Source organism: Tiliqua scincoides, chromosome 3 (genome assembly GCF_035046505.1).
Source record: "Tiliqua scincoides isolate rTilSci1 chromosome 3, rTilSci1.hap2, whole genome shotgun sequence".
In the NCBI taxonomy this organism is placed as follows: domain Eukaryota; kingdom Metazoa; phylum Chordata; class Lepidosauria; order Squamata; family Scincidae; genus Tiliqua; species Tiliqua scincoides.
Window position 1 is genome coordinate 183,797,197 of NC_089823.1, and position 27,514 is coordinate 183,824,710.

General features: G+C 43.2%; 1 protein-coding gene across 2 annotated transcripts in view; it reads right to left on the minus strand.

The window, feature by feature from the left end:
* The window catches only part of MXI1 (MAX interactor 1, dimerization protein), a 97,492-nt gene continuing 69,978 nt past the window's right edge, over nt 1–27,514 (minus strand). For both annotated transcript variants that reach the window (XM_066622464.1, XM_066622465.1), the window contains exons 4-6: nt 16,157–16,271; nt 13,060–13,231; nt 1–7,531 (exon numbers count right to left, since the gene is read on the minus strand). In XM_066622464.1, the coding sequence (XP_066478561.1) occupies nt 7,368–7,531; nt 13,060–13,231; nt 16,157–16,271 (451 nt within the window). In that variant the 3' untranslated portion in view covers nt 1–7,367. The remainder of the gene's footprint in view (nt 7,532–13,059; nt 13,232–16,156; nt 16,272–27,514) is intronic.

A 27,514-nucleotide genomic window follows, 5' to 3' on the forward strand; every position in this document is an offset into this window, starting at 1 on the left:
TAAAATTTCATAAAATTTATTTGTATATTTTAAACAAGTTAATATAGATGCCCACAAACAAAAGAATAATCCTTACAATGATGAAAAATGCAACATCTTTTATCAGCACCATCCCTGCACCATTATAGACAGAGGTGTGGTCAGCATTTCAATATTGTTTTGAAGACTGGCACTGGTCAATCTGAGCACCAATCAGGGATTGGTTGGGGTCTGGGTATTTTGCTGTTTATCATTCAGTTCCTCAAAGTAGCAGTTGGCATACAGCACCATTTTAGTAACTGCACCAAAGTTCAGGAAAGCTTAGATGAGACAAAGTAACAATAACAGAAATTGTAAAAATAAGCTGCGCTGAGCTACATACATATTAGAAAAATATTTGTCGAAGGATACATATCTATTTAACTTGGAATTGCATTCTCAGACCAGTACAGTATCACTAAGTAGAAACATAGTACTGTACATACGATTCTTTTAACGTATAAATTGCAAAAGAAACCCATCATTCAGTAAAGACTGAAGCAAACTTTTAAGTGCTCTAACACTTGGGGAAAAATTTGTGAATTAGACCCTGACTAGTTTGGGGGAAAAAGAAAATGAAATGTACTTCTTGAGTTTAAGGTATGTCTTGTATTCATTTTACATGGAATTATAATAGCTGCAAACTTAAATCCTATGCAAGATTTACACTTTCAATTTTGTTGTTTAAGAAATAGTAAAGTGATAGACGCTTCAGAAAATTTTAACAAAAACATGTTGGAATTTTCAAATTGAAAAGTCCTACTAGAATTCTAATTTTCTTTGCATTCTGCTATGGCTAAATTTGGCGATCATTAGAAAGATTTCACACTGCAATTTAGAAGTACTGTGACTTCTTTAAAATCAAAGAATTGCATAGCACTAGGGCTTGGGTGATGAGAGAAATGGAAGGGAGATCTGCCAGCTCTTTTAAAAAAGAAAAAAAGTAGCATGTGCTGAAGATGGACATGGGTTTATTCCAGCCAAAAACCAAAATATAAGTATCTTCAGTGAAGCTCATTTCTCTGAAATAACCTTATCTTGCTGTTCACTTGGGATCAGCCTGAAAGTCAGTTTTGTGTAATGAGTAAGGTATTCTATACATACAAGAAGTTAGCTTCTCTTCCATTAACAAGTACTTTGGTCAAATAGGACTTAAGTCTGTTTTAGAAGTTTGAAACAAGCAAAAAATCATGTGAGAAATGTATTCCCTAAATAACAATTGGTGCTTTATGTTGTACATTGTTTTCTCTTCCGTGTGCATCAACTGAAGTGGTCAGCTACTCTGCCGCTTTCTGACATGAAATATTTTGATGTGGGTTAGAACACTTTTGAGTTACCTGTTGTGTTTCAATAATTCTGTAAAGTTTTTTCCTATTCATTTGCTTAAATCTTACATTTCTATCAAAAGTTGTCCATTACAATCCTTTTAAATTTCTTCCACAACAGTCAGTACTTTTTGCTGCTGTTTGGCTCATCTGCAATGATAGTATAGCAATCAGATTTTATAATTTTATTTTCTGTATATGCCAAGTTTAATTTTACTGCATGGCATTCACAGCATAGATTTTGCTACTTGATTGAATGGCACTTCCAGCCATGGTCCAGTACAGAATTAGGCATGCTTGAGCCCACTGAAATAATTCAGAACTCTTGTGTTTGACTTTGGTCTTTATTTCTGTTTAGCATTGTACAGTTGCAGCTAACTGATAGAAATGCAAGTTCCACATCTTTTAATGAAGGAAATTGCCTCAACCTACATAGTTATTGTAAATGTATAGAATGCAGAGATTGGGGGGGCTTGAGAATGTTCCATTTTCCCACTTCCATGTTCTTATAGTGATCATGGGATTTGGCCCTGAGTTATCTAATTTGGTTCCCTTCATGGAAGCAGGATCTACCATAAATGGTGGTTGTAGGAGGAATAAAATCTGAATTATGTTATGCTGCAAGTTGGCAGCAAGAGGGGTACAAACTACATGGATGCTAGATGTATCTAAAGTATGAAGAAGTAGTGTGTAGTGATCGTAAGTTAGGGGTATTCAGCTACTACAGTATTGACACTGTTTAGGCACAGCTTGAGTACTTACTGTCATTCTCAGCTGCTTATACTATACTTGCATGCTGTTTGTGCTTATGACCAAATGTACATAACTTTAACCCCTTTCTTTGAAAACTTCATGAATCTTAAGCCTAGACTTTTTAAAAGGGGATTCTAATGCCCCTTCGTATGCTTTCTAATTTGACTAGTGGCACAGAGTGATACAGCTTGAATACTGTTATAATCAGGAAATTTTATCTTGAGAACATGGCTGCAGAGAAGAAAAGTGAAACACTCTTCAAATGAGATCATTTCTGTTCAGTGTTCCATACCTCATAATCTTTCAGCCTTCACTAGATGCAAGAGAAGGGACTTGTGCAAATGCTTCTATTATTTGGGAACATTTCAGTAGAGAGTGGTATGGTGGTGAGAATGTGTAAGCATGTTTTACTAAAGCAGATGACACAAAGGAATATTACACAATGATGGGATTATGCCATGTGAGGGGGGGCTTCAGTTATTGCTGTGCATAATTAGCTCTTGTTGTTTCTCTGGGATCATGGCACAGATCCTGACCTTCCTGATGTTGTAACTTGCTGTAACCCTTTCACAATTACTTTTACATCCATTTAAGCAAACAGGCCCTGTTTTCATTATTCTATGGCTAAAAAGCACATAGTAATCTAAAGAAAAATGCACAAATTTGAAGAGGTACACTTTAAATAATTGCAGATTGGTGTAGCTTATTAGCCCATTTCAGGAACACACAATGGAATCATATTGTTTAGGTATGTAAACCACTTTTCAACAAAGTAGTTCACAAAGTGATATATAAATAATAGCCTAGAGTTGGTTTACTAGAATTGTATGTACTCTGTTCATATAGATTATCATATAATTATTTGTTCATACAAATAATCATATATAGAGAAAAGGGCCAATTGTGCATAGTGACTTCCTCTTTCTAGTATCCCTGTTATCAAGGGGCCATAGCTCAATAGAAAGCAGATTGGCCAACAGTAGGCACTTTTGTGCAGGCACAGTAAGCCTTTTGCTGGTGCTTCAGCACAGGTGCAATAGTGCTGGGCCAGCAAGAACTTAGATTTATGTGCTACACTTTAGAAGACCAAAAGATGTAATTTTGGAATTGTTTAACCAACTTCCTGCCTAGAATCAAAGACCCATAGGCACGCCAAGGATAACCAGAAGTAGTCCTAGATGCCACAAATAATGACTATATACACCTAGAGGCAAAACTGGAACTCCTGTGCAGACCTGGAAGGCTAAAACCTAGGTTTAGTAAAGAACGGAGGAGACCAGTACATATGTATTTAATGAACTCTATAACTCTGAGAAGAACCTTCAAGTTACCTATCATATTACACATGTTGCCAACATGGTTAATCTACCTCAGCGGCAAGGTACATAAAGCAAGAAATGACTGTTGAAAGAGGAAAAACATCTGACAGCCAGTTAACCTTTTTTTAAAAGATCTTGAAGAGATCCAATCTGTGGCAGAAAGTTCAACCAAAGCAGCTTCATATTATGAGCAGCATTTACTTGCAGTAGGTTACTGCAGTGGTTCTCAAACTGGTGGGTTGAGACGCACCAGTTTGTGTAACACTTCCCCTGTCCCTTTAAGGGCTGGGAAAGTGGAAAGGCAGGGCAGCAAACCCCAGGTTGCATCCCTAAGGGGGACGAAGGGAGGGGTGCTTTCACTGTTTGCTGGAGGTGCATTGTAATTTCTCCATTTCAAGATTCCAAGCCTTGGGGAGCCCTGTGGAGGGCTGCACTGGGCCCCTCTGCACCTCCTGTGGTTTCCAGCAACCTTCACTGACAACAAGTAGGTGAAAGCAATCCCCTTTTGCCCCCTTGAGGGATGCTATCCTGGGGGTTGCTGCCCTATCCCCTTCCTCCCAAAGACTTACTGAGGGAGTAAAGCTCCCTCAAAGTTTGAGAACCACTGGTTTACTGTATACCTCTTAGTTTCAAGTATACCTACCAGAACTCCAGGACTGAGTAGAAGCGAGTGTACAACGTATTAGAAGCATCTCTCAAGTGTTGTAAGGAAGAGAAAGAAATTCCAAGATGTAAAGCCCAATTTAATGACAGTAATACATGGTTTCATCAAGGACTATGTCTGTTTAGGTGTTTAGTCTACTTTCTGGCAATAACCTATGATTGTAGTTTGCTTGTTTCTTTAGTGATGGGCAATAATTGAGGAAGTGAGCTCATTCAGTGTAAGTTGCACAGATGTGCCTCTTTTCTTTCAGGATAGAATGGAAGCCATGCTGACAGACAAATTCATCCTGACTGCTGCATTATCTTAGGATTTCACTGAGAAATGTAGTATAAATACTTCACAGAACTATTATTGCATAAGCACTGCACAAGATGCCCTATGTTAAAAATGTGATGTGTGGTGAATTTGGTATGGGGGTCAGTCCTTAACCCTCCTCTTAGTGGATGATCTGGATACCCCCATAAAGGAGTTGGATCACACCAGTAAGCTATCTTGTCCAGTCTTTCCTACTGTGGTGGCAGTACTTAGGCCAAACCCTTCTCAGCCTCTCTGCCTGACATTCTTTTGAACAACTAGAGATGGCAGGGTTTGTACTTGGGTGCTTTGATGTACAGAGCATGTACTCTGGTAAAACTACTGACCTCCATATACACACACACATTAGCCAATTCTATGATGCATAGAACCACTACCCAGAGATGAAATCACCACACAGCTGCAAATTTGTTCATTTGAATTCTTACTGGTTATTATGGAAGAACTGGGTTGAGATGCCAGAGCTTCACACGTGCAGATTAATGGGCCAAATTAATAGACCTCAGTGCTACAGAAGTAATTCCTGCTGGTTCAGCTGAAAGCTTTACTTCCATTAACTACGACTAATGGGGTGTTATTCCAGCCACTAGAGGGAGAGATTACTACATGCAGTAAACCAGAGTGTTATATAGCCACGCAGGGAAATAAGATCAATATTTAAAGATAACAACTGGATCCAAGCTTAAACAAAGATTAAAACTGGCCATAGTTTCAAGAGGTCCCTGGCCATAAACACAATATAACCCCTGGTGGGATCAGGCTTCTATTTCATGACACAGGTGCTAAAATTGTGTCTTATATTATATGACACATAATAGCTCAGGAGTAAATGGATAACATAGGTAGGTTTAAAACACACAATGTATCAGTACTGAGACAAAATTTACATGAGAAATTGTTTGGAGTCATCTAATCACATGGCCAAGAGATTTAAAAAAGAACTTCCAGGCACAAAGAACATGGGTATTCTAAAATCTCATGAGTGACCAAGATGGCAGAACACAGTGCATTTTGGATACAGAAATGTTTAATGGTGTTAAAGTGCTACTATTAAGCAGAACCATATGCTAACATTTAAACACAATTCCACTGCACTGCTAAATGAGGTTACCTTGTTTTTTTTTTAATTTTCTTTTGTCTTTTTTCCTTTTGTTGCCCAGCCCTATCTAAAAATAATAAAATTAAATCTACAGGACTGAAATTAACAACCCGGTAATTATAATCAGCAATAAGTTATAAGTTTTATAAAGCATTTTTTTCTTATTTTTGTCTTTTTTCTTTAGTAATTAAGGGGGCAGGCAAATTACTTAAGGGTGAACAAAATCTCAAACAAGTGTCATAAGTGAGGTCTCTTTTTTAAAAAAAGTAGAAGTTTTAAACTTGATAAAGGAACAATAAGAATCCTTGTGGTTAAAAAGCTTAAAGGAAAAGCAAAGACGACCTCAAAGTGCAGGTTAGAAAGCTCATTTTGAAAGAAAAAAAATGATAAAACATTGGATATAATATCTTGTTAACAGCAACAGTTCGAGCACAGGTGAAACTAGAGGTTTTCCCTGGAGAACAGTGCTGGTAGACTGTTAGAATGAGACACATGCTACGTTAACTATGGATCCATGACTATGGTAGGGATCCAGGTGGCAAAGTTTGCAATGGGACTCTAAAATGGAAACCAAAAAGGAAGAGCCATAAAACCAGAGGAGAGTTCCTGTTCCTTTTGTGCATGGCAGCTGAAAAACAGGTTACTTTCCATTGGTGTCAATTATAAAAAGACATTTGCAGAATCATGCCTATGTTCTAAAAAGACATGTAGGTTCTCTCACCAAAACACCTTTACAAACATTTATCAAAATAATTTGCAAAAGAAAAAAAGGTCATTGTGGCTCAGAAAGGAGGCTGTGCCTTTCCTGCACATCATTTCTTTTACACGCTTGTCTGTGATCCCTCTATGTTGGGAGCACCACTCTATACAAGGAGTTACTGCTGTAGTCATTGAACCAAGAGAGCAGTTGCACTGTGTGCTGGTTTGTCACAGCTTGATACCCTAGTGCTAAATCATGTGGCACAAGCTCTTTGCCTTGAAACAAATGTCCAGCAAGAAAGTTAAGCTGAATGGGAATTGCTTCCAGATTTGCAGCACCTCCCTTTCATAGGGCATGAGCGGAGCTTCTCACTATTATTGTTATTATTCTTAGGTAATAATGATCAAAGCTGGCTGGAGAACCCCAGTGGGTAGAAGGCATTGATTGGACTAGCTTCTGCTGACAAGAGTACACAATAATCGCCCAACTTCATAGTTCTCTTGTTCAGGTAAAACAGAAAAAAGATGCATAAAGTGAGTGCTGGAATCTGTAGAAAACCTGAAAAAGGAGCTATGTAGTTCAGAACATTGTGCAAACTTATCAGGAGAAGCTGATCCAATAAACTCAATACCTTGGCTCCTTTATCCCATCATCTAGGACTAGCGCATGGTTATCCCACGTATGCGAGATTATTACCAAATGTATCCGACAAACTTTTTTATATTATTAGCACCACAAAGGGTCTTAACTGGTGTGTTAAGTCTGGATGGGGAAGATGGAAGAAAAAAAAACTGTCATTTCTTATGAGCCATGACAAATTACGAAAGAACCAAGGCCTGAGTAGCCACAATCTCTTGTCCAATCAAATAATCTCTGAGCAGACCCATCCACTACATGGCCAAATCTCAGTCCAGCTGTAGACTATTGGAGTGCTGTCTCGGACTTCAAAATAGTTATGGGTTCAGCGCTAAGTCAGGATTTTGGACTGTGACAGTATGGAGACCAGTTGGCTCCCCTGTTTCAGTTCCCACCCTCCTGTGGGTCACTGGAGCTATTTTTCCAAGCTTAGCTGTTAATGTGTGGTTTGGAGAAGAAAAACACTGTATCTAAGAGCCCTGCCGCGTGAACTTCAATTGCCCCAAAGAAATAATCTACTCTGCCCTAGCACCATGCTCTAGGAAGTGAAGGAGAGCTTGACACTAGCGCTGGAGTAACCCTCGTCACTCCCAACACTCTGCAAGCTGCTGTGGTCATCAATGTCACTTGTACTGGTTGTGCTGATATCATCCACGTCTCCATGGGAGAATTCTGTGCTTTCCACATCCACTTCAATTTCTTCTGCAAAAGAAAAAAAAAACACAGGTTAGCATCAAGTCCACCAAGGTGCCAAAAAGTGAGAGAACCAATATGGTCCTCACCATGTCATGAAATTTTCTTTGGTAAGATTTGCTACGATCTCATCAAGTCAAAGAACAGGAGAGAGCAGGAAACTGCCTCTTAATACTAATCAAATATTTTTTGGTGTCACTGACCCAGGCTTCTTGTTTAGCAGACTTTGGATTAACATTTAATTATTGGCAAGTGCTATGGAGCAAGGGAAGGAGAAACACCGTTTATTACTCCACACCTATTTAATTGCTCAGTACATTTTCAGTCATTTCAATTAGGTCTCAATAAGAATATTAATTGCAGTTCCTAGTTGAAGATGGAACAAAGGCATATACCAACTGATACTAATACTAATTGAATTTTGGATTAAACTCTTAAATTACCTGTGCAATATCCTAAATTTGAAATAGTGACCCCTTCCTGAAAATGCATAACCTGTTCTCAATCCACATCAAGGATCTTGTTACAGGGCCACCCACACCGCAGCAACTGGTGAACTCACCTCCAGGGAGCTGCTGTCCAGAGGAAGGTGGACTGCCTTGTTACCAGCATAGGAAAGCTCCCTGGGGTCCGCAGCTGGCATGACCCCAGGAGGACAGTCACAGAACACGGCACTGCTCGGGGCATCAGGTCCCCAGGCAAGGTCTGGACAAGGTGAATGAACCCTGTGTGGAAAGCCAGTGGCAGGAGCAGCACTGCAGAGCAGCCACCATGCCGGTTGGCTGGTCTGCCAGCTGAGAGTGGAAGGGGCAGAGTCAGCTGGCCAAGTGGTTGGGCTCATTAGGAGTGGTTGGGCTCCTTTCCCTTCAGCTGCAGTGTTGGGAAGGTGGCCATGCGGAACACTTGCTCTGTACTTCGCCAGCCTTCACCCAACCTGAAAGGGGTCCTAGGGACACTGGCTCCAGGTCCTAGGAACTAGGCCTGGGAGACCCCAGGACAGAGACCCACCAAGGATCCTTGTGACCTCTGGCCACCACAGCAAGGCAAGGGGTCAGCCCTCCATGGAGCACCCCTACCTGACCTGGTGTCTGCCCTGCCAAACCCAGGGTGGGCCCAATCCTATCCTAGGGTGCCCCTGAGGAGTGCTTGGCTTCCTGCCAAGGAGAAGAACCCCGCACCACCACCCACCAAAGCCTCAGGTCTGCCTTCTCCCTGCATAAGCTGGGGCCAAGTGGGAAGAGTCAATGGAAGGGAGGACCAGGTTGTGATACTGCCTGGTGGCCGGACGCGGCAGCGTTCTCTATAAGGAATTCCTGTTTGGCAACAGAGCCCCATGTAAGAACATTACAAAATTAAATTGGCTCTGCATGTTAACCATCTCAGCCATTCATGTCTCTGTTCACCAGACCCTCTCACCAGCTGTCTGGATAATCCCCTCCTCGCCAGTAGACCCACAGGGGCAGGGCCTTGGCCCATGATGGACATTACAAATCTATGTTGCAAATTGAGGAAAGTATATTCATTAAACTAGACACCACCAAATTCTGTGCTTTGAATAAGTAACACAGATTAGTTGGACAAATAACCTTGCTAAACTTATGCAATTTATTTTGATATTTCAGCTTCCTCAGATTTTAATCTTGCAAGGGCAAACAAGGCTGAGGAAGGAAGGAAGTCCTGAGACCATTTGTGCAACAGGGACATGAAGCTAAGTAGAGTACACATATGCTACTCTTTTGGGGGATGGGATGCCTGGAACAGAGTCCCTTGGAATCAAACAGCCGATTCAAACACTCAGGTGAAGCATGTGGTACAGCCTGGAAGCTTCAAACTGCAGATGAGGAGATTGGGTTTGAATGCTTCCACATATAAAAAATAAAAGCCACCCTGCGGAATGAAAAGCTAGACCTTCAAGGCAGAAGAGAGGTTATATTTCTTATCTGAATACCTGAACTTCTCAGAGACTTCATCTGCAACACTGTTCATGTATTTATAAGCTTCTCTCAAGCTAGACATTTTTTGCAAATGGAAGATGAGAATCTAATCCAGAATCTGCCAAAATCCTCATTCTGCATGGCATACTACATCACTATTGCCACACTGAGGCAAAGAAGGAAGGCCCATAGCCAGGGAGGCAGACCAAGGACAGACTGCACTTGCTCCCAGTGTCACTCCCGACACAAGTGGAAGGGATTGTCACTCCCGAATTGGCCTTTTCAGCCACACTAGATGCTGTTCCAGAACCACCATTCAGAGCGTGATACCATAGCCTTTCGAGACTGAAGGTTGCCTACTACATTGCCACACTATCTATCTACCTATCACACTATTGCATCTCTATACTACATACTATTGCCACATCACTAAATATACAAGGTCCTGGTACATTGGAGTATACCACTTTATGATCTTCAGAAGGTAAGGAGAGACTCTAATGGAAAAACATGATTCCCACATAATGTTCTAGAGATTCTGGAGTCACTTTGGAGACACCTATCTGCTGAAAAGAACAAGTCCTCTTGATGTATAAGGGAGAGGAGCTGGAATGGAAGAGTCCAAAGAGGGAATCCAAAGAAACAGTTGTAGCAGCATTTTGTATGCACAAGTTCTAAGAACAACTGGAAATGTGAAAAATCTCAAGAACTTTTTCTGAGAATTCTTATACTGATGGACTCTTAGTTTTCAGGTTCAAAACCCACAGATTTTGACACACTGTGGGTTCTAAATCCACAGTGGAAACCCTCACCTGACCAGGATCAGAAGCGCCTACCACGTACATGCAGGAGGACTTTGGAGGCCCAGAGAGGCCACGCGCACATCCTCTCCAGGTCTCAGAACACAGCCCAGACCTGCAGATTCAGTTATCCATGGGTTTTGACATTCATGGGGGTTCTAGGAACAGAACCCGAGAGGATGCTGAGGGCCAACTGTACATTGTTCAGGCATCATGTCAGATTCAGAATTCTAACATCTGCATTAATAAGTGTCTTCTTAGCAAGAAGTGCCAGTTTAACTTTTTAGAACTTCAAATGAAAACATTACAGGGGTCTAATCTATCCACCATTTCACCATCCCCGTTTCCTCACAAGCACACTGCTGCTTATGCACAATGACTTGTAGAAGGAAAATTTTACTTTCCAATCAAGCTAGCCTTCTTTAGAACAGACAAAAGGAAATATTTCTTTACCCAGCGGGTAATTAGTCTGTGGAACTCCTTGCCACAGGATGTGTTGATGGCATCTACCCTAGATGCCTTTAAAAAGGGGATTGGACAGATTTCTGGAGGAAAACTCCATCACAGGTTCCAAGCCATGATGGGTATGTACAGTCTGAGATTAGGTGGTCACTCATCATGAGGGCTGGGTAGGAATTTTTTTCTGTCTTCTGAATTGGCTGTGGATGGCGGTTTTTTTGCCTACCCCAGACTGGTGAGGGAGGGAAGGTATATTCAGCAGGTTTCATGTATTAAAAATTGGTCACTACATTTACTAAAGCAGCACAAGTTCAACCCAGTTGCAATCTGGTGTCTTCGCTGGGGGTTTGAGCATAAATAGAATGCTAGATGCAGGAAAGTGGCAGCAGGATGCAAGCATCTTGGTCTTGTGAGTGCTCCCTGAGGCATCTGGTGGGCCTCTGTGAGATACAGGAAGCTAAACTAGATGGGCTCTGGGCCTGATCCAGCAGGGTTCTTCTTATGTTCTTTATTAAGGAGCTGAAAGTCATTTTATGGCATTTCTATGATGCCATCCTTTATTCATAAGTGTTCTAACTTTTTTCATTATGGTCTTAACACTGGTACAGTCTGCACCCAGAAGAGGTTCAGCAACACATGAATTTGAGAGTTTTCTCAGCTCTCAACTTCTCAACTCTCTGTGGCTTGAAAGTGGAAAGACATTTTGGAACAGCTCTCCACTTCTGCAAAAGCCCTATGAGATCAAACACTGAGAGTGAATTCAAATGACCATTGACCAAACAGTAACTTACCATGGTATGCAAATCTCATAAGTATGCTCATTACCTGTGTTTTCCTGCCAAGTGGCAAGGAGAAACTGACCACTGTTACTGATGTCCTGTAACTGATTTCTGATCAGGTGCAGAAGTAAGATTTTGCCATCAAATTGTGAGGACAAACACAGTTGGTCAAGCAGTTATGTGCACACATGGCAAGTCACATTTTGGAACATGAAACAAAGAGTGTAATGGCAGCTTAAAAAATAACAATGTACTGACGTCTAAATTTATACAGCAATATATTTGTTAATCTTTAAGGTGCCACTTGATTCTTTGTTCTTTCCACTGCAGCAGATAAAGGGCTCAATGATAGACAGTAACAATGCTGGTGTGGGGCGCTGGCGCTGGGTGTGGCAAAATGCTGTAAGACATGTCTACGGCACCCAGAGAGGGGAGCTGTTGGCACTGAGCCTCAGCGCTGCTCGGAAGGCCAGCCAGTGCTCCAGCAATGCCAGCTGATGGCAAGTAGTACAAGGGCAGGGGGAAGGTGGGGAGTGGGAGGAGTAGGGTAGGGAAGGGCAGGGTGAGGGGATGAACTGAATCCCTGCTAATTGGGTAAGAGGCACTTTTTCAAGTGGGTGCTCCTTTTTTTAGCAGGGGGAGAGTAACTGGCCCACCTCACCCCAGCACTGTCTGTTCTAGTGGCTGTCTGCTGGTATTCATTTGCATCTTTTTAGATTGTGAGCCCTTTTGGGACAGGGAGCCATTTAGTTATTTGATTTTTCTCTGTAAACCGCTTTGTGAACTTTTAGTTGAAAAGCGGTATATAAATACTGTTAATAATAATAACTGGGATGGGAAGGGGGTGGGGCCAGCAGAGCTCTGTTCCACTGGATCCTGAACTCCATGTCAGGCCATGTCATAAAGCCTGACATGGAGTCCCTCAAGTTTGTGCCAGCAAAATAGTGAGTATAGACTTAAGAAGTCCCTTTTCCCCCCAAGAAGACCTCTGACGGCCTCCATGGTGCAACAGGATGCAGCAGTAGCTGCTTTGGTGCCACTGCACATGGCAGGGCTGCCAGCTTTAGGATTGGCTAGTCCTCTCTATTTGGGAAAAGGTCATTTGAATGGACCCAATATGTGCAGCAAAAACCTGTGCAAATGTACATGTCTAGAAAAAATTAATTTTCAGCTCTTATGATTCAATGGGAGAATATTAAGCACATCCATGAATTGATGGCAAGGATATGCAGGAACAATTTTCAGGTGTGACTGAGGACAACATGGGATACAAAAGAAATCTGGAACTACACTCATCCAACTTCATCATCTTGTTTAATCCATTCTGCGCAGCCCACAGGTGTGCACATTTGATCCCTGTTGCGTATATGCAATGCTGGGCAGAAATGGCTTAAATGGAAACTAGCAAAGCCTAGGCAATGTTGGGAAGCCTACTGAATCAACTACTGCTAAAGGGATACAGCAGAGACAAGAAAATGGGAGTTTTGGAAAGAATCTGAAAACTTTGTATTCTTGTCTAAATGTAGTGCTGGCCTCAAAGGCAAGATAACAGTCATCATACTCACCCCGCTCTGAATCCGAGCGATCTGAAGAAATGGTTGATCCAGTGCTGTCCATTCGTATTCGCTCGATCTCCTGCGAGCCTTGCAGCTGCTCCAATCTTCGCTTGAGGAACCTCTGCTCTCTTTCCAGGTTGTCAAGCTGATGCTGGCTTCTCCTGTCAGCCTCTTCAAGTTTCTGCCGTGCCAAAAGACAACCTCATTGTTATTATTCTACTTCATCATTTGCTCAGCAGTTCCCTGCACAACATTTATTTGCTAACATCTGAAATACATTTAGGCTCTTGAATGGTACCAGACCAAGTTGCCAATGGCATCCTCCCCCCCCCCCCAAAAAAGGACACCACACACACCTCAGTCATGCTATGGTGAGAGAAGAAAAGAACAAAAATCAAGGCAAGTTTGAGCATAGTGCTTACTTTAACATAGGAAGCATAGCCAGTTTTTCTCCATAAGCAGATCTTAGTTTCCTAGCTCAGGAACATTCAGGCCTTGTTCAGGTTACTTTTAATGCATTTTTGTCTGTGTAAGTGAGGTTGGTGTACCCTTGTCCATTTGGTTTATTAGGTATTTCTTCGAAGCAGTTTTCCACTGGAAGAGCGGTTTATGTAATCTACTGCAGACGCCTTTGATCGCAGCTGGGAAATCTTACCAGGCCAGTGCACAGGGTTTCCTGATGGCCAGCATGTTGCATAACTCTAAAGTCATCTCAGGCTAATGCCATCCATTTAAGCAAGCAGGGTTCCCCTCCCTTGCTAAGCCTGAGCTGTTCCAGTTTGTTTAAGCACATCCTGATCCCTGGGAGCCTGGCACTATGCTTTGTTAAAGCAAACCATCAGGAGAAGAGTCAGAAAGATGCAGACAAGGGCACCTGCTGTGCCGGTTTAAAATAGTCTGTCTCTTTGTTTTGTTACCAGCGATTGTGAATATGTTTCATTTCAGTTTCACTATACACTGCAAAGCATTTTAAATTTGCACAGACTTAATGCATGCAATGCCTCCTTGGTCGCTAGTGTGCTTTCCGTGTAGCATGATGTAGACTGGCTCACTTATCAAGTCATCTGGAGCTGTTTGCTTTGTTATCTGGCTCTGCTTAATGGCACAATGAAATCTGCATTGTGCTGGCAGATCTTTAATTGGTCTTGTCTTTGTTCTGGAGGCTGATGGTTTTTGGTTTTTGTTTTATCCCTACCAAAGGGCAATTCTATAAGGAGTATAAGCCCAACTTTGGACAATGATGTTTCAATGTTATTTATTAATCATTGCTACTTATCAACTTTATGTTGTTCTCTCTCATTAGTCTTCTCAACAACATTGTGAGTCAACATTAGGATGAGAGAAAAAAGTGATGCCCAAAAACAACCAATCATCTTTTGGATGAGTAGAGATATGAACCCTGGCATCCCACAACTAAACCCTCACCACTCTGATCAGTGCTATTAAACAATAAAGACTATGAGTTTCAACAATATTTTATCCCTGAAACTGTCCCCGTGCGTTAACACTGTTCATGCTCACGGACTGCATACAATATGGACCATGCATTGGGGGGAATTCAGGGCTTTTTTGATAATGGGCGAGGGGTTTATTTTGAGTGTTGGTAAGCACAGTCAAGCAGCTTCTTTATACGTGTTAATAAAAAATAGGTTTATCAACTAGCATGGAAGGGCCAGTTTGGGTGATAAAATACCTTCCAAATCAGTCCTCTGACTGTATTCAACAGTAAGATCTAGTGATTCACACAGCTTATTTCCAAACAAGTATGAGGTATGCTTAGCCTGATATGTCATCCTCCTCCTTTCCATAGATTAATTTTAATTTTTAATTGTGAATGTAATATCTCAATGATATACAAAATCAATATATTTAAGTAATGTTTATAACCAATAACACCCGCATGGAGTATTATTTCATGTGATAAAACTCTGATTTAATTCTGAAAAAGCTACATTTTCATCTATGATTAATACAATACAGAATCATACCAATAAAAAAAAATGTCAAACTCATGCAAAATCTTCTCAGATGCTTTGTCAGCTGCTATTTTTTCAGGTCATGTTATAGTACCAGAAAAAAGAAAACACCCTTCTATATCTAAAGATGGTCTCGCACATAGAAAAGACAATGCTGTTATTTGCTATGGTTCGCTATGCTTTGAAATATGAATACAAAGGCCATATTTGATCCATGGAGTTCAGGTGTTCTGACCTACAGGAATCCAATGTGTGCAATACCTCAGAAATGATGGGATAATAGGATTAAAATGCTGGATTGTGCCCAGTGGATTCCAAACTGTATTTTTGCACAGCTTCTATTTATTTCTGTGGCACTTCTGCAGGAGAAATTCTTAGTGCATTTTCACACTGAAGTTCTATGAAGCTACAGCATTCTGGATTTGAAAAGAACTCTTTAAAGTGGAAGATGTTCTTTGAGCAGTGTAGCACTGTACTAGGTCAATAATCTTTACAGTCAACAGAGTCCCTTAGCAGTATTTCTCAAACTGTGGGTCGGGACGCATTTGGTGGAACACGAGCCAATTTAAGGTGAGTCCCCATTCATTTCAATATTTTATTTTTAATATATTACACTTGATGCTACCATGGTATGTGACTGCATCCAGGGAAATGTTACAGCTCTGTACTTTTCACAGGCTACTATGTATATACTTTTAGCAACAATAGTAAATGTGACTTACTCACAGGTAAGTGTGGGTAGGATTGCAGGCTAGGATAGTTAAAAAAATTTTCTGCTTGATGATGTCACTTCCAGTTATGATGTCGCTTCCAGTGGGTCCTGACAGGTTCTCATTCTAAAAAGTGGGTCCCGGTGCTAAAAGTTTGAGAACCACTGCCTTATAGGTCAAACTAAGACTGCAGTCCTAAACAAGCTTATCTAAAGCCTGTTGAACTTGTTGGGACTAACTTTTGAATAAACATGCATAAGATTGTGCTGCAAAACATTCACATTGTAATTATATCATGGCAATTACTCCAAGGCAGGGCGTTATCCAGTAGCCATAGTTGAGCTAAGGTAGGTTAATTGAAACTTGGTTACAAAACTAAGCATAGGAGAAGATGCTGGCAAAAATACGAAAGGATCTTACCTTGATATGTGCTTTGGCTTTGTTAAGCAGCCCGAGGGTTGTGTGTCTGGTACAATCAGGTCCTAGTGGTATCAGAACTTTTAAACGTTCTAGACACAGGCGCAGATGAGCTCGTCTATGAGGAAGAGACATGGGAGTTAGAAGTGTTGTCTAAAATGAAATGAACCTTCCCCAGCCAGTCTCCAAGTAAGAATGCTCCAGTTCTCTCAGATACTTGCAGCTACCTCAGTATCTTATCTCACCATGGCCCAACACTCAATGGCATTAACCTTACATGAGAAACCTCAGACATTTCTCGCTCACTCCTTTAGTCACAGACATGATAACCTGCCCACTGCCAACAACCTCAAATTTAGCAAAAAGGGGGTTTGTTTTCTGCAGCCATTTGCCATGCCACAAGATCTGACACACACCATATAGCACAATGGCTTCCTAGTGCTTCCTTCTTTCTGTCATATCAGCAGAGCATTTAACAAATGCATTTCTAAGCAAGCTCTTATGTAACTAGGCCTCCCCTCGTTTATTCTGGGAGACAGCAAGCACAGAACCAACTTTGCTCACTACAGCCATCGTTTAGAAGAGTGCTAATGACATGTCTTTTGTTTTCCTCATCCTGGGATTCACCGTAGTTCCAGCTGCCCAATGAGCCATGCTGGTCAGCAACCTGATGTTCCCATATTTTTGGCTGGCACTTACAGTGGCGTCACTAGAATTCACGTCACCCAGTACGGGAGGCCTGTGCGTCACCCCATGCAGTGGGCGGGGCGACACCCCAGGTGGTGGGCGTGGTGATGTACCATTGCCCCACCCCCACTGGTTTTTTGGCAGTGCCTTTTGATAGAACACAGATATTTCAATGTGGTTTATTTCACTGCATTCTGCATGAAATTACGCATTGATTGATATATAACATGATGGGATTATTCCTCCAAACTCTGATTTTAGTGATTTTGAAAACTTGTGGAGTCACACAAACACACACACACACCCACCCACCCCTGTGTCAACTTACTAACACCTTATTGCAGCAGTTCTCATATTTTAGCACTGGGACCCACTTTTTAGAATGACAGTCTGTCCAGAACCCATTGGAAGTGATGTCACAGCCAGAAGGGACATCATCAAGCAAATTAAAATAAATAATTATAAATCGTTAAATTAAAATGAAAGAAATAATTAAATAAGGGGGAGTCAGTCCTGTTCTACCAAGTGAGTTTTCTCTGTAGCCTGCCTGCAATAACCCCCCCCCCCCAAAGAATCAGTGAGATCTACAGCCCTCCCCAGTGCCCAGTTTAAAGTCCTTCTATTTCAAGCACATCAATACAAAGACCCACCTGGCTTTACAAGTCTGAGAGCCCAATCCTATGCCTGTCTACTCATAAGTCCCATTAGAGTCAATGGGGCTTACTCCTAGGAAAGTGGGGATAGGAGTCCAGCCTCAGAGCCCAATTCTAGGCATATCTACTCAGAAGTAAGTCCCATTAGAGTCAGTGGGGCTTACTCCCAGGAAAGTGTGGGTAGGATTGGGCTGTGAGGGAAACTTTGCAAGTGCAAAATAGAAAACATTCCCTTTACCAATTCAAGCCTCTTTGTTGGTCCTTTCTAGTGGGGTGGGAGTCTGCCTTCTGGGGCTTTTGTTGTGCTCCAATTCCATCGGATCGGGACCATTCTGGTGTCCTCACATTCCCTTTGCCTGGCCTGATCACAAGTAAACACTACCGTGAGACTGCTTCACTTCCCATAGGGCTCCATAGACTCGCAGCTGGGGGGGAGGGACCTCCTCCTGGGTGTTTTTGGGGGCTGCATTCATTGGATCAGGACCATTCTGAGTTGGAGTCCTCTCAGCCTGTCCTTTTAGATGGAGCAAGGCAAGGTCGCCTACTTGCGAGTAAACGTGGCCACGTGGCCTCCTTTCCCTTCCCATCCCATAGGGCTGAATACACTCACAGCTGGGAGGGGGAACCTCCTTCTTGGGTGTTTTTGGGGGGCTGCATTTACTGGATCTGGACCATTCTGGTGTCACTGGATTCCTCTCAGCCTGCCCTTTCCGAAAGACTGTGGCAAGTACGCCTACTCGTGAGTAAACGTGCAACACGGCTCACTTTCACTTTCCATAGGGCTCCATGCATTTTTCCTTCCGGACTTTTGGCCATAACGTTTGAACAAAAGGAGCTATCTCAACGGGGTTTTTGCGTTGTGTTCCTCCGGTCATTCCACATCCAACGGTGTATGACATGACGTGGTAGCTCCTAACATCGCGTTTTTATAACGTCATCCCCCCAGGGCGTGTCACCCCCCGGCACGTCACCCCCCCTGGCACGTCACCCGGTGCAGACCGCACCCCCCCTAGCGACGCCACTGGGCACTTATATATGTAGATCTGTGGCTACCATTATCAGACCATCACTGAAATTAGATCATTAGAGGAATGTCAATTTCACTTTGGCCTTCAGGGGGAAAAAACATGATAATTCAGCCCTACTGCACTTTAATCAAGAGACTCAATGTAAGAGTCATGCAAACATTATCTAATGCCATTGTTATACAGAAGGCTTCATATTAACAAAACACTGATGCCCAGAGGCATCACAAGGGTTTGCATCACCCAGTGTGAGAGCTCATTGCCTCACCCCCATGAGGGACCTTCTCCCGTACCAGACCATACAGAATTACAATATCATACGCACAGTCTAAATGTAGTGGCATCACTAGGGCTGATGTAACACCCATTAACTTTATTTGTTTTAATATTCAACACCACAGGTCACCCAACTAATCACCAACAAAAAACCAGTGGCCAACTTGATGACAGTCACACAACTGAATAATAGTTCTATTATTAGCTCCGATACATAGCAATGAGAGCTGACTCATACTAACACCTTATTGCTGTGGTTTTCAAGGCGCTTGCACAGGGCTCCCCGCACACAGGGTGGAGGGTGCATCCCAGTACCTGCAGCCCCGTCAGAAGGGAAAGCTCTTGATCAGGCCATGACCAAAGCGGAGGGGTGAGTTTAGCCGCCTTCCTACCTCTGCGGTCGGGCAGCCGGGACCGGGCTGGGAGCCCCGCCCATGGCAACCAGGGAGCCAATCAGCAGCGCACGTTGGTTGCTAAGCGCTCCCGGAGAGGACCATGGCGGCCTCCAGGCCCGGGTCTTGCCTCAGGGCCGCGAAGGAGCCGCGGTGCAATGGTGAGAAGGGCGGTGGCTCGTGGGCTGCCTCAGACCAGGGTGGGCGCACTGCGTCCTGCTGAGGGGAAGCGCCTGGCCGCCGAGGCCAGAATGGAGCCTCCTTGGGCAGCAGCAGTCTACCTGCGGGGGGCAGGGGCAGACCCGCCCTCAGCACCAGCCGCCCCAGGAGACCAGCAGGGCATGAGCCGTCTCCTTCGGGGGGAGGAGGCTGGTGGACATCTGGGGGGCTGGTTGGGTTATTTGTATGTGTTTGGAGGTGTATGTTTGTATGTTCATGTATGTGTGTGTGTACATATGTGTGTATGTTTGTGTGTGTCTATACATATATATGTACACGTATGTATATATGCAGGGCTTTTTTTCTAATAGAAATAAAAATAAATAAAATAATAAAAGATTAACAAGTTGTGAATTCCTGCACCTTTTTTTTTTTACACAAAAAAGCACTGCGTTAAACTAACCCAATGTTGAAGCTGTGGCCTGAATGCTGGTTATCAAATCGTCCTTGGACATTAAGGCCCGTTGTGTTCTTAAAAATAGAATTGGTGATAGCTATGTGAAGAATGGTACCAGGAAAAGCCAGGTTGGCCAGGGGCAGTATATTTAGTGGTTAGTGTGTGCGCATGCACACACCTTCCTGCTCTCCACTCTCCTTTTTAACTGGGTCAGCAACTGAAGGGGAGGGGGAACTGGTAGTTTCTATCCCAGCTACCACCATCCCAGGCTAAGGAGACCAGGCAAAGGGGGGCTATCTGAGAAAAAAAAAATCCTTCCTAGGGGAAAGTGAGGAAATGCAGGGATTCTTCTCAAAAATCAAAACCACAGCAGCATCTGAGCACTCCAATATGATAACCTGTTGAATGACCCATGACCATGGACAAAGCAAGCAATGAATCAACTAGTTTTAATACATTCCAAAAGAAAAGGAAGTAAACCAAACAGGGGAAAGGGGAGGGAGTACAAGCAGACTGATAGAAAATGCTTGAGCTTGGCTAGATGGAAAAGAAACACTTCACCAAATTAAGTACAGAAACAAGTCATGTCCAGCAGATGGAGCTGGGATGCTACTCAAGAACAAAGTGCACATGCGGACACACCCACCCACCCACCCACCCCATGGCTAAACTGGTGGAGTAAGCAAGCTGGCTGAGAGTGGAAAAAAAAACAGAAGCAAAAACAAAACAATTCCCTGATGTGTCTAGCTAGGATTATAGTCCTTACCACTAGATACATTGTGCAAAGAATCCTGGTCCCAGTACTTACTGAAAAGTAAGTGGGTACGTGTTCCACGTACTCATCATATTACCTGATTGGAGGAATGTAACTCACCTGGCCACTCCATCTCACCCCTTTATCTGGATAGACAGGGTTTGCTGGATAGGCAGGTATACTGCTTTGGTACCCCAGACAGAGAAGAAATGCTTTGAATCCACAAATATGCCCAAGGCTGATTGATCATACTGTTTCAACTATGGACAAAAACTGCTGTAGGATGACATCCCATCCTCTTTTAGACTGCTGAACTTGCACAGAAACTTCTAGTAGTGTCCAAAAATAGGCAAAAAATATGGGTAAAACAAGGGCATTCGTCACAAGCACCATCTCAACCAAATTAGAGACCAGAGGACCAAACTCAGTATAACTTGTGGGGGGGGGGAAGGACAATGAGGCGCGTTCTATAAGAAAGGAGTGCACAGGGAGAAAAATCTCCTCTTCCCCTCACTGCACTCTCTCTCTTTCAACAGTCTATCAGAGACCTACTTCAACATTGGGACTGAACCCAGCTAGGAAAAAGCTACTTAAAACAATGGAATGCAGCAGGGCGAGGCATGGAACCAGGAGAGGTTTCACCTCCCTTCACAGCACGCCTTTTCCTGTTAAAAATAGCCACTCACCCTGCCCCACACTATATATGCAAACAGAGCAAACATGGGAATGAGATACACATCACAGATGCCCAGTCACCTCTAGCATGGCCCCCAGTGTCCAAGGGCCCCCCCCCCAATTCCACCAGTGACTGCTGCCTATGCTGCTATCAGTGTCTACAAAGCATAATTCCTTACCCACAGCCACTTTCCATCCTTGGCTAGAGAGAGGGTAAAATATAGGCTTAGCTTTGAAAACTCATTTCGAAAACATTTAAACAGAAGGCTATCCCTCTCTGCTACCTTTAAACAGGACTAATAATCCCAGTTGTTCATGACAAAAATATCCAGCACTCCCTTCTTCTCTCCACTTTCTTTAGCCCCCTTCTAGTCCTGTCTTCATTGCAGGAATTCATCTCTTGGACATCTCTGAAGACCAAGCACAGGGACCAATTCCCAAATCCTCACCCCAGTTGTATGTGTGGGGGGACTCTTGCCTTTGCCCTTAAGATAGACCCCAGCAGCCTTAAAACGGGGGGGGGGGGGAGAAGAGACATCGATTTGATTTGTCAGTGATCACATCCAGCTCTATTGCTACTACGTGCTACACAGTTTGCTGTTCAGGTGATGGGCAGTTATTTTATGCCCCCAATGAGTAGTAAATACAAGGCTGTTCACAGAAGTCCCAGGACATGGTCAGTCTTGGGGACATATGACCACACAGACAAGCTTGATCATTCTGGATGGGTGACCATCTGTGTACCAATACAGAATAGGAATAAGTGAAGGCTGACTTGTGGATTTTTGGTTCCTATTCCAAATGCAAGCCCCAGTTGTCCAGACTGGGGTCACAATATATTAGAAAATCTACCCACAAAGGCTACCTGTGAAAAAGTTGTCTTTGCTCCACAACACAATTCCAGGCCATGAGACGTTCATTTTGTTTTTACTTGCAGTGGTCTCCAGTGTCTCAAGAAAGAGAAAGCAAACCTCTCCATTCTTTGATTAAAATAAAGCATTTCAAGACTTCAATCAGACCTTACTGAGATACTGTTGGCATCCTTCAGTCTCAGAAGACTATGGTATCGTGCTCTGAATGGTGGTTCTGGAACAGAGTGTCCTCTCCAGTGCACAAAGCCTAGGTAAAGTAGATATGGAAGATAGACTGTTACCCATGCAGCAAATCCCCCCTCTCCACGTCACTGAAATGGTCCAATGGAAAGGCAGAAGCCAATACGGTTGGTTCCAGCGACGTTGCAGGAGTTGCCAGATTGTGACTGTGTTCAGCCATGAACTACCTCAGGGACTCTGGCTCCGGATTTTGCCTCAAGGTTGACTCCTGAAGACTTTTCCATAACTGGATGTAGCCACAAGGCAGTGGAGGTTTGGGATCAGAGTTTTTCTTCTCTCAGATGAGCTGCCTTCCCAGGCTAATGAGTCCCATCTACCGGGTGGCTGTTTAGTCACCTCTTACGACAAGTACAGCCAAACTGAGGACCTATTCTTACCCCCAGCCCCCAGGGATAATGAGATACTGAGATACTACACATCAAGTATGAGGCAGAATTAAACTGCAGCTCAGTTGAAATTCAACAAATTATTTTCTCCCTACCTAAAAAAGGTATGTAATACAGTGCCATCCACAAGTATGATCCTTTACAGAGTAATATAAGCATAAGGAGTTGGGTCTCTGTTTTAAGAGCTTATAATCTGAACTTTGACTTGGGGTGAGGAATGATAGCAAGGAAAAGCAAAGGTAAGAAGGGATGCATTTTCCAGAAGTTTTATGGCCTATTTTCCAGATTCATTCTGGAGTTAAAATTTGGAAAGTTCCTCTCTCCACAATGGTTAGAAAGCATGTGAAGTTTTTACCCAGTTGATCTTGGACCCCTCCCCTCCTTAGCCTGAACAAATCTCCCTGATGCTCATTCACAACCTGGGACTGAAACTGAAATCCCCAAATCGATAACACAATGATGTCAGCCCTCTCTTTTCCTACTGAAGGCATCCCAGTTCCTGAAAGCCTTCATCAGTCATGTTCATAGACAAAGAAGGAGAATGTGAACTCGATCCATCTGAATGAAGGCCGAAAAATTAGTCTGGGTGCTTCATTTACATTTTGTATTTCAAATCGCTATTGTTAGTATTTTGAAAGGGGTCCGAGGTGAGGGAGGAGTGGGTAATTGTGCAATTATATCACTGACAAGCAAGGATGATTAAGGGTGGTGGGGTCAGGGGTTTGGCTGATGAAGTGTCAGAAGAAGAGCAGCACCCACTAGAGAGGACAGCCTGTCAGAGTTTGCATTCTAAACCTCCCTTGACAAAAGGCCCATAATTCACAGGGAAAAAGCAGCCTTCTTGCTCTGACTGGACAAACAAGGGCTTTTTGCTCAGACATGTCTTCGCTACATTATATATTTTTTTAAAACATGCATTACATTTTTTAATGAAAAATCCTTTAAACACTGAAAAATCATGACCTACTGAAGTCCTGCCATCTTTTTATGAGGGCTTCACAGTTCAGGAGAAGGGGGGGAACCTAAACTGACAGCTGCCGATGTGCAGGAGGTATACAATTAATGGTGCCTGCCCTAGCAACAGGTGCACTGCAAAAGCCTCACAAAAGACTTTGTGACTGACCACCAACAACCCTCCACCAATCAGAAGAGTTGCTGCTAACATAGCAATTACTACACAGCCATTCACCAAATGAGGACATCACAGAAAGCACTGAGACCACAGTATAATCACAACTATCTATCCATTTTTGTTTAAATGATTTATATCTCACCTGTCCCTCCAAATAAATGGAACTCAAAAGCACCATACAACACCAAGAGAAGACAGTAAGATGCCAAAATAACAAAAAATAAAGTGCAATACAACCATAAAACCCCAAAGCAAATAATTGAGAAGGGAAGGTCAGGCAGAAAAGGAAATTTTCATTTTATTTACAGTAGGTTATTTTTACATATAATTGTAGTTATTAAACCCTGAGGGAAAGGTCCCCTGTGTGACACCACTGCACTGAAGTGATGTGAAACAGATGGTGATGTACATGACACGACACAGACACACAGATTAATTCGCTCAATCAAAGTGGCAGATACGTCACCTGCAATTCGAAGTGCATGCAAAACGTACAGCCATCCACTAGGATTTCATCAGTGTTTGATGGAGAAATAGCTCACAACGACTAAGTGGACAAATTCTACCTGTAAGCAGCTTTCTACGTCTTGCGGACAGGCCTCATTAGAAATGAATGACAACCAGGGAAAATGATAAACTGGTGGCAACCCTAAACTCAGTGCTAAATTTAGCTCACTTTGGATCCCAGCATAGGTCTGGGAGTCCAGGCGCCACTTATTGCAAAACACATCTTTTGAAGTAGCATCTGATAGTTAAGATTCTGCAGAGCTTTCATTTTTTAATAAGGCATATTTCTTGTCAAGAAAAACAAACCAAAAACTTGGGCAGTTTTCTCCTTAATGGCATATAAATGGAAAGAGTGCAAGATCCGGTTTCTTCTCTCTGCCTCCAGTCTTTGTTCCAGGAGCTCCAACCATCTCCAACCTCCCTACCAGTCTTCTAATGAACAAGTCTAAATTCTGCAACACGATTTTAGACTTTGCAAAAGAACCAAGCAAGAAAAACCAAGTATGGAGAAACAAGCATACCCATTTCCACGATTTATTCCAATAACAAAATGTGGGGGTTTTTTTAGTTCAAAGTACCTGCATCAGATGAAACCAGTGATGATAACAGGTTGCATGGGCTCAAAGGCAAAGCCTGGCCCTGTGGCCACTTCCTACTCCACCACTGGTACTGAAACTTCAGAGATAGTCCAGATAGGTCCTCTGACGAATGTGGGCCCTCAGCCAGTGCCCCACCTGAATGAAACACTTGAAAACTCAGGGCTGAATTTCAGATAGCATCAGAGACCAGCATCTTTGGGCCCAGAGGATCCACTGCCAATCCTCAACACCTGTGACCACAGCTTTTGTGCAACAATTAAATAATGGTCAGCCAACACCCAACACCCACCAACCCTCCATTTTCTGTGGTTCAATTCCCAACTTTGCTCCAGAGACCCAATCATCATTGCAGGGGCCTCATCATCTTCACACTAGCACTCTTTCAACAAGTTTCACTCTTGTAGTTAATTTCTTTAAAAGTGATAAGAGGCGAGAATACAAATTCTAAACATTCAAGTTCCCAAGAGATGCAGTTCCACCCAGGTATTAGAGACGAAAGTCTTTCCTCAGATCTGCAGCAGAGGATTAAGATTTCGAAAACCTTTCTGGGCACACAGATAATTTCTCCACCCCAGCTGTATCAGTTCTGCAATCTAAGATAACCTCTGCAGCCGTTGTTCCTTCAGTAGCGATGTCCAAATGGTGGATCTAGACCAGTGGTTCCCTACCTTTAGGAGCCTGAGGACTACTGAGGCAAAAATTGGAATTGTCATGAACCACATGTAGTTGTGGGTGGTCTGGGCTCCGCCCTTTGTGGTGGTCTGTCTCCCAAGCGCTCCCCTACAGACTATCAGGAAGAATGGACTGCCCACAGCCACAGCTGACACTTAAGTGGTTGTGGCTGCAGGTGGGCTCCACCCTCTTTGGTGGTCTTTGCTGGAGATTGCCTGCTCAGCAAGACACTGGAGGTGATCAAAGGCAAGTTTTTTTTTCTGAGACCTCGTGGACCACTTCTCAGGGTCTCACAGACCACCTGTGGTCTCCGGACCACAAGTTAGGAACCAGTGATCTAGACACCGTGGAATGCAGAATGCTTGTGGATGAATGGCTATAGCCTAGTGTTGCTCAACCAGTGGTATTGGTACCACTGGTGGTACTTGAGGTGGCGTCCAGGTGATACACGCAGGACCCCACAGACCTCAGCAAGACCAGGAATGCAACAAGCAGTGGTAGGAGGCTCAGCTCAGCAGGCAGAGCTTCAACATGCACTTGAAAAAGCTCTCCCATCCACTCTGAGCCTCTTACCAGCATTTGTCACGTTGTGTCTGGCCTCCCAAACTGGAAGTAACTAGCGATGACATCATCACCAATTTCGTTTGGTGGTACTTCCAATAAGTGGTAGTAAAGTGGTATGGCAGGGGGGAAACATTGAGAAACGTTGCTATAGATCAGGGGTGTCCAAACTTTTTGGCAGGAGGGCCACGTCAGCTCTCTGACACAGAGTCGGGGGCCGGGGGAAAAAAGAATTAATTTACATTTAAAATTTGAATAAATTTACATAAGTTTACATAAACAAATATATTAAAGATGAACTTATATGAATGAATGAAGGTCTTGCAATAGCTCAAGACCTATAAAAGGCCTTGCACAAAGCAAGGCTGGCCTTTCCTTTGCTGCCGCTACTGCATCACAGACGTGAAACAGCAAGTAGTAGAGGAAGCCCTCATCCCACAGCTCATGCGAGACGTCAGACAGTCGCCCTCACGCTGAGAGCAGTTGCACTGGGCCAGTGTGGGCTCCAACAAATCTCCAGAGGGCCAGAGGCTCATTGGAGACTGGGGGCTCCCTGAGGGCCGCATTGAGAGGCCTCAAGGGCCGCATGTGGCCCCAGGGCCAGGGTTTGGGCACCCCTGCTATAGATGGTTAATACTAGGTGTTGAAATCAGTGCCAAGAACTACAAGTTTCATATCCAGGCGAGTCACTAAAAAACTGATTGGATGGGACAATGTTTGGCTCTTTATATATCCCCCTTTGTAAAATGCCTGGGAACTGCGGCATCTACACTGTACAACTTGTACAATACCTACGTATTTTCTGGAACACTCCTAAATGGGCAGAGCATACTGAGCAACTTCTGGGCATCCTGGAAGCTAAGCAGGATGGGTGTTGACCATGTGTAGTGGCGATATCACAAAGAAATAAACTTAAAACAGAACAGGATGCTTCATAAATGGATGACCTGTCAGGCCAAAAGATTTTTATCAAAGCGACTAGTTTCCCTGCCCATCAAATGTTCCTATTCAATCAGTCTTGATCTCCAGCTGAGACATTTATACCCTTACAATTCAAATATATCTCCTAGTCTACCTGGGACTCTCTCATAGCTACAGGAATTTTCTTACTGCACATAAATACCAATGTTGTCCCAAGTACCAGATCAGAGAATCAAATACTTTGAGTAGTAGATAATCCAGGTTATTCTATAAAGTGACTAAGGGTGAGAGAACACAAGGATGAAAGTAGATCTACCTGGAGGGCAGGTTTGTTGAAGTCTACTAAAAGAGAGGAATTAGACAAAAAGCCCCACTTGCTATCAGGAACATCTA